Source organism: Poromitra crassiceps (genome assembly GCF_964638095.1).
Source record: "Poromitra crassiceps genome assembly, chromosome: 7".
NCBI classification, from domain to species: domain Eukaryota; kingdom Metazoa; phylum Chordata; class Actinopteri; order Beryciformes; family Melamphaidae; genus Poromitra; species Poromitra crassiceps.
In genome coordinates, this window is record NC_139628.1 from 56,877,319 (window position 1) to 56,884,818 (window position 7,500).

The 7,500-nt window shown below is 42.0% G+C and overlaps 1 protein-coding gene across 1 annotated transcript in view; it reads left to right on the plus strand.

Annotated features, from left to right (window-relative positions):
• The first annotated feature begins 4,160 nt into the window (after positions 1-4,160).
• The window catches only part of shtn2 (shootin 2), an 18,623-nt gene continuing 15,283 nt past the window's right edge, over positions 4,161-7,500 (plus strand). Inside the window, exons 1-4 of the mRNA XM_083639609.1 lie at positions 4,161-4,300; positions 6,004-6,053; positions 6,472-6,532; positions 7,331-7,425. Coding sequence (XP_083495735.1) covers positions 4,261-4,300; positions 6,004-6,053; positions 6,472-6,532; positions 7,331-7,425 — 246 coding nt within the window. The 5' untranslated portion in view covers positions 4,161-4,260. The remainder of the gene's footprint in view (positions 4,301-6,003; positions 6,054-6,471; positions 6,533-7,330; positions 7,426-7,500) is intronic.

A 7,500-nucleotide genomic window follows, 5' to 3' on the forward strand; every position in this document is an offset into this window, starting at 1 on the left:
CTGATGCAGCATTTGTGTGTGTATCCCTTTAAGTTCCCCAAAACTGCCAAGGCTTTGGTTTGGCTATAACAGAAAGACAGAAATGAAAGCCACTGGCTCCTCCTACTTCCTGTATCCTCTGACTGACTGTGTGTGACTCACAATATGACTCTTGAGAACTTGTTATAAATAGTGACATACCACATCCCAAATTTGGGGAGAAATGACTGGATACAATACTCACATCACAATACTCACTATTTAGCTGGGCGCACACACGCACACACACACACACACACGCACGTACGCACGCACGCACACACGCACGCACGCACGCACGCACGCACACACACACACACACACACACACACACACACACACACACAGACAGCAGGAGTAAAATAGTCTAATTTTCATATAGCTAAAGGCCTATGCACTGTTTTGAAGCAAAGGAAGTCAGGACACACGCATCTTAACTGCATTGAAATGTAACATTACAGGCACATGGCAATGAACTTGATTATTTTTCATAAAGATGGGAATGATCTTTTAATTTATTCATCCTAAAAATCAATAGGCTTATTACTGTAATTAGCCCAATCCTTCGTAGAACAGTTTGATTTAAATTGATTTCCCAGCTTAATCGGCATGACAACAGGTAGGAATTAAAGAACACAAGTAGATCTCAGCCAGGTCAAAATGGTGTTTACTGGCTGTGTAAAAACATAAAATAACTAATAATAACGCCTGAAACACCTACCCAGTCAGGATGGCCAAGTGGTCTAAGGCGCTGCGTTCAGGTCGTGGGTTCGAATCCCACTTCTGACAGCATGTTTTTGAGCCTGCGGAACACACCAACAAGTCACGATTAAAATTATGTTTTTGTTTCTTTTAAATAGAACAGTTTGATTGAATGGATTTTCCAGCTTTAATCGGCCTGTGTTTATAGCTAATTTATCAGTATTTTTTATTTTACTGTGTGTAAAACTGTGGGGGTTTTAGTGTTATCTTTGTTATATTTTTTTACGTTTGTTAAATTTGTCAAAACAAATAATAAATAAATTAAGTAGGACCCAACCTTGTTTATACTTTCAAGTCGCACTTTAAATTAGGCCAGAGTTTCTGACAATGCAGCCCACTGCAAGAAACAGCAGAGAACAGCTGATGTGAACTGACACTTTCACCTTTACAACATGTTGAAGAATCATTAATAAAGGTCAGGGTGACAGGCTGGACGAGGCTGGGCTGCTCAGGTACCAACAGACCAAGAAGTTTGCTTTAAAAACAGACATTGAAATCAGGTATTTTCAATAGTTATTCATTCTGTCCCATTAGAAATGCAAGAATTCTATTAATAAAAATAAAGATAATTCTGGACATAATCATTGAATGAAAGTGCAATGGGAGATCTATTTATTGTCCGGCAGCCATAATTGTTATTTCAACGAAAAAGAATGGCTTCTTGTTAATGCTTCTATATTTTTTTGATATGATGCATTTTGGCTATTTGCAAATAGCTTGTACTGTATGGTTTGTTTGAACACAAACCCAAGAAAGTATTTAAATTCACTCATGCATACTCCTCTGTGACTGACTTCTGGCCTGACTCTTTCCTACATATATGTATACCTGTCCCGATGCATCAAACCCCTCCCCTCCGGCGCTGCAACTACATTAAAACAAACGCTCAGAATAGATACCCTGACCAGGCTCTCCGTCCCTCTGCTGCCAAACAAACATGATTTTGAATTATTGACGGGGTTTCTTCTTCTGCAGGAATGTGTCGTCGTCATCATCATCATCATCTTCATCATCTCCTGAGTTATCCCTCAACCTCTTGTTCCCATGGCAGCTCTGATGTTCCAGGGGTCACGAACTCTTGAGTGGAGCTTCTAATAGACGGATAAATGCAGCTTTACATTGGCCCCGGCTGGTTTGAATGACATTGATCCTGCCGTAAAGAGACAGTGTCGTCCCTCAGAGACCACATAGAGGACATACAGAGCACGTTTTCCCTCTTTCACTGGATGGAAAGTAGGGCTGTGGCGATTCCCTTATCTCCCGATTCGATACTATCACGATTCTTGGGTGCCGATTCGATTTATATTGTGATTCTTAAGTATTGCGATTCTACGATTATTGCGATTCGATATTACGATTTATTGCGATTTTTGTTTATTTTTTTCTTTTCTTTTTTCAGTTTGTTTGCTTTTTTACACTAGATTAGAACATGGGAAAAGTTGAATCATACACTAGAGACTGTATATTATATATCATGAGTAGGGCTGGGCGATATAGTTAAAAACAGGGGCGGACTGGGATCATAATTCAGGCCGGCATTAGATACCAAGCAGGCCAGGCCGATATGGGCCGACGCGCGTGAAATTTGGGCCGTTTGAAGCCCAATTTGGGCCGTTTGAAGCCAGATTTGGGCCGTTTGAAGTCCAATTTTACAATGAGATGCACCCACTTTAACCCTGAAGTGTAATTATTACTTCAGACTAACTAATAAAGTAATAAAACCACTAGTCAACCAGTAGGCGGTGCCTGGCCTGCTGTTCAGTGAGTGGCCTGACTGCAAGCACCCATTTTTTTTTTTTTTTTTTTTGCGATTATCAATTCTGGAATAAAAGATCGATTCAAAAAATCGTGACATTAAAAATCGCGATACTTAAGTGAATCGATTTTTTCCCCCACCCCTAATGGAAAGGGACTAAGACCGGCATGGTGGCCCCTGCGTTAAAACGCTGGCTTGCTGGGGAAGCTAAGCAGGTCTGACTGCAGTCCTTGGATGGGAGACCATGGTGCTGGAAGAGGTGTTGGAGGACCTGTAGGGGGTGCTCTTCCCTCTGGTCTCATGAATAATATCCCATTATACCCCAGGGCAGATACAGGGACTCTGTCCTGTGAGTGAGCGGCGTCCTTGGGATGAGATGTTAAACCAAAGTCCTAGGGGGCATGGTGGCTCAGTGGTAGAGCTGTCGCCTCACAGCTAGAAGGTCCTGGGTTCGATTCTCACCTGAGCGCTGAAGGAATGCGTGCCCGTCCGCATGTCCTCGAGTGCCCACCGCCCGGGTGGGGTCGTCAAAAGGGCCTTTCTGTGTGGAGTTTGCATGTTCTCCCCGTGCCCCCTGGTGGTTTCCATCATATAGGAACCCCCTTCACCAAAACATGCAATGTCCTGGTTGCTAATGGGGTGCCTGTTCGGAGGGAGGGGAACTGGTTGGAATAGCGTGATCCTCCCACGTGCTATGTCCTACCGGTGAAGCTTCCCCTGTCAGGTGAAAAGAAGTGGCTGGCTAACTGCCCGTGTCTCGGAGGAAGCATGGAGCCAGTTTCGGCTCGCCCCAGATCAGCAGAGGGTGGAGCAGCAACCAGGATAAATAAATTCAATTAGCACTAATGGGGGATAAAAATGGGATTAAAAAAAAAAAAAAAAAAAATCCTGACTCTCTGAGAGACAATAAAGGTTGGCACTCTTTGCGAGAGTACAGGTGTGTAACCCCGGTGGTACAGGTGTGTAACCCCGGTGGTACAGGTGTGTAACTCCGGTGCTCTGGCTAAATGCTCAGGCCTTCCTTCCGTCATGGCCACCTGATCATTTCAGTCCTCAACTCTCTCCACCGTGATAGCTGATGTGTGGTGAGCGTTCTGGTGTCTACTGGCTGCTGTGCATCACCCAGGCCAGGTGGGTGCTGCTACACATCGGTGGTGGTGGAGGATGAGTTGAGTTCTAACTCAACTCAACCAAAGCTATATCAATCCAATCAATTATTAAGAGTAAATAGAAGCTATCATCACCACCACCTTCATTATAAAGTCCAAGGGCAAAATCTAACTTCACAAGTTTATTACGAGTGAATTTGTTTGGCAGCTATAGAACCATATTCTCAATACTCAAATTACTACAAAAGAGAAATGTGATTTGCTCATTCTAGTTTTGTTTTAGCACTTCAAACACATACTGTAAAATATCACGTCATCAGGCTCTAACTGGGGAATACATCCACATAAGACTGTCGTCGGTTGCTTTCTTGTTTCTGCTCTTGCCATGTTGAGGGAAAGGTTCCTCTTTTTTAGATCATGGTCAAAGGGGAGGGGTCGAACAGACATCCCTAGTTGCTTCGCACACTATAAGCTGAGTGCTGCTCAGAGAGGGAACTCTTGAGAGTTTAGGGAGATACACCTGGTCGTAGTTTAGGGAGATACACCTGGTGGTAGTTTAAGGAGATAAACCTGGTTGGTAGTTCAGGGAGATACACCTGGTGGTTCGTGGACGACATGATGTGGGTTCAAGGTGAGGAGAGCACAGCAGCTGCAGGTAAGACTGCTACCGAGGAGTTGAGATGCTTATTAGATGCTTGTATTTTGTTTGTTTTGGTTTTTCAACATCGATATTTTAATGTGTTGACTGTAACTACTTTATTTTGCTTGCCAGAGGTATGTTTTGTCCTATGCTTTCTTTTAATTGTAAAGTGTATTGGGACTGAACTATGCTTCATGGTGATTGTGCACTTTAAATAAAAAAAAAACATTTGGTAACACTTTATATTAAGGTACACATAATCCCAATTAACTAGTTGCGAATAAGCATTAGCATGCATATTACTAGCATATTGGCTGTTTATTAGTCATTATAATGCACTTATTAATGCCTTAACGGTCTTAATATGCTTTAGAGGTATGACCACCTTATAAGGCCCACACTGAGCAAAGCATATTAACATCGTAATTCATCTACAACAACTTTCTTACTTATCATCAATAAGAAGTAATTAGGAGGTTATTGAGGGAAAACTCTTAGTTGATGGCTTGGTTGCAGAATATGGTCATGCAGAATAATGGCATTAATAACTGCTTTATAATGACTAATAAACAGCCAAATACAGTATGCTACTAATACTGTATGCACGCTAATAAGCTGACTAGTTAATGGTGAAGATTGTGTACCTTAATATAGGCTAAAGTGTTGCAGCTTATTTCAGTCTCTGCCGTTTCAGTCAGACCTGCTAAGAAAAGGGAGGCTGAACACTACTTTCACAAGGGTGTTCGCTCGCCGCACTCAGGCTTTTCTTAACCTGCCTGTTAGGTTAATAGCTTCAAGCTAAGGTGGTGAGTTGAGATCTTTTTCACAACAAGAGTGACGAAGAACCCGGTCGAGTTGGTGCTTGTGGAAAAAGGTTTGGGGAGGTAAAACCTGGTGGTTCTTGGACGAGGCGATGTGGGTACCAGGTGAGGACAGCACAGGTAAGACTTGATGCTGTGTGGATTGAGGAGACGAGATGCTTTCAGTCACATCATCATCGTCATCTGACGCAGTTCAGACTTGTTTGTTCAGTAAAGCTCGAGGTCAAGTTACTTTTAAAGATTTGTCTCCACTTGGGAGCAGGGTGACCGTCCGTGCGATCACCACACAGGGGTTTCAGTCTAAAAACTGTAAATCCATTTAATAGCCCCTAATGTCAACAGTCATATCTGGAAGATTTGGTGGGTGAAAAAGTTGTCATTTTATAAACCAAGGACATATTTGAGTTTCTTTTTTCAATTACTGTGATATGTTTTAATTTGATTTATTATAGATTAGAGAATGTGTCACTTATCGGAAACAAATATCGGCTATCTCATTTTGCAATTAAAGCCATTCAATTACATTCGTTTCCCCCTCACCACACTCCTTTATTTGTGACATTCAAATGTCCCAAAAGTCCTTTATATGGGTTAAACTTTTGAGCTTGAGTGAAACAGAATTACAGTTAGTGACAACAAAGCTCTTTGTTGTACTGGACTGTGCAGGCAGTAACTATAGCTGCTAACTGCCGTAAATCAAACAGACACACACCACTGAAAAGTCAAATGATCCTCGGCTGATTTCACTTCCTGTAAATTTCTGTGGCCGAGCACTTTGGGAGGAGCCGGGACTTCCTGTTGAAGTCACGCTGACAGGATGTGAGTCGCACATGAGTCGGACATCTCAGCTCCACTGAGCAGCTTCTGAAAATGAAGAAATGACTCTTTCCCCCACAGAGTTTGGTGGAGAGGACAGCTCGTCTTCTGAAGATGAAGGAGACATTCAGGTATCACTGCTAGCAACATAAACATTGATGTCTAATGCATGATGGGAGATTATCAGCAGGGGGCGGAACCAGGACCAAAATATCTGGCTCGAAATATATTGTTATTTTTGCTTAAATTAAGTTGATCTTTCCAATGCAGTGATAAAAGGATGAGGTGCATGAATTTACCGCAGTTTCTGATGCAAAAAGAAACTTTGTTGAGGATAATGTTTAAAATGAAGTAAAGAAAACCCCTTCAAAGTAAAAATACTGAACTTCATAAACATTAAATTAAATAAAGTACACGGAGAGCTATACTCAATTAAAGCAACGCCAGAGAATACAATGTGAATCAAAGTGATAAATAAAATGAAATGCATATTTGTTGAGTGAATTGATTGCTTTGCTCATGTCTCATGTGTCAACTGGTTATTGTCAGTGTGAGATCCTGGAGAAGCAGAGAGATGAAGCTAACCAGAGGCTGTCTGAGCTGGAGCAAGGTGAGACCTCACTTCATTTAGACATCTTTCATCTGCTTCTTGTGTCTCAGGGTCACAGGGGGGAGGGGATGGAACCTATATGCTAGCATGCATTGGACAGATGACTGGACAGGTTTCCAGTCTATCAGTGCAATCACACATAACTACTAAATATGGAACTATAAGGACAGACAGACCCACCCACATGTGTTCACACTTATGGACAATTTAGAGTCTCCAATCCACCTGACTTGGATGTCTTTGGAAGGAAGGAGGAAACTCATGTCAAAACTTAAACTGTACAGGAAATCAAACCCTGTTTGATTTAGTGCTATTGCTATTTAATGCACACACCTTCTCTTCATTAGGCTATGATTATGACTATACTGACTATGTGTGTGTGTGTGTGTGTGTGTATATATATATATATATATAAATTATATATATATATATATATATATATATATATATATATATATATATATATATATATATATATATATATATATATATATATATATATAAATTATATATAGCCAGTCAGCCAAATCCACTTGGAAGAACGGCAAAAACATATTTCCCGCCCGAGAGACTGTGTTGCTGCATACTCCTGTACTTGTTTAATTGTTGTTATTGGGTCTATTTATGCAATAACTGCACTTATGATCAGCCGGAGAGCCATAGAGGCAGCCATTACTGTTTTGCCAGCGGCGTTCCTGATTGGCCGGTTACGATGTCACGTGAGCGGATGTTCACGTGAGCGGATAGTTTGCCAGGCGATGTGACTGACAATCCAGCGCTCCCTTCATCCCCCTGCAGTCTCCAGTCAGCTGCTGAAGGAAATGGACGTCCTGGAGATCCAGTTCCAGGTCGAACGCTCCTGCAGGGAGAATGCTGAGTCGCTGGCTGTCAAGGTAACTCTACTAACACCTACCCTGTCTCACCCTGGTCCTTCCTGTCTCACCCTGGTCCATCCTGTCTCACCCTGG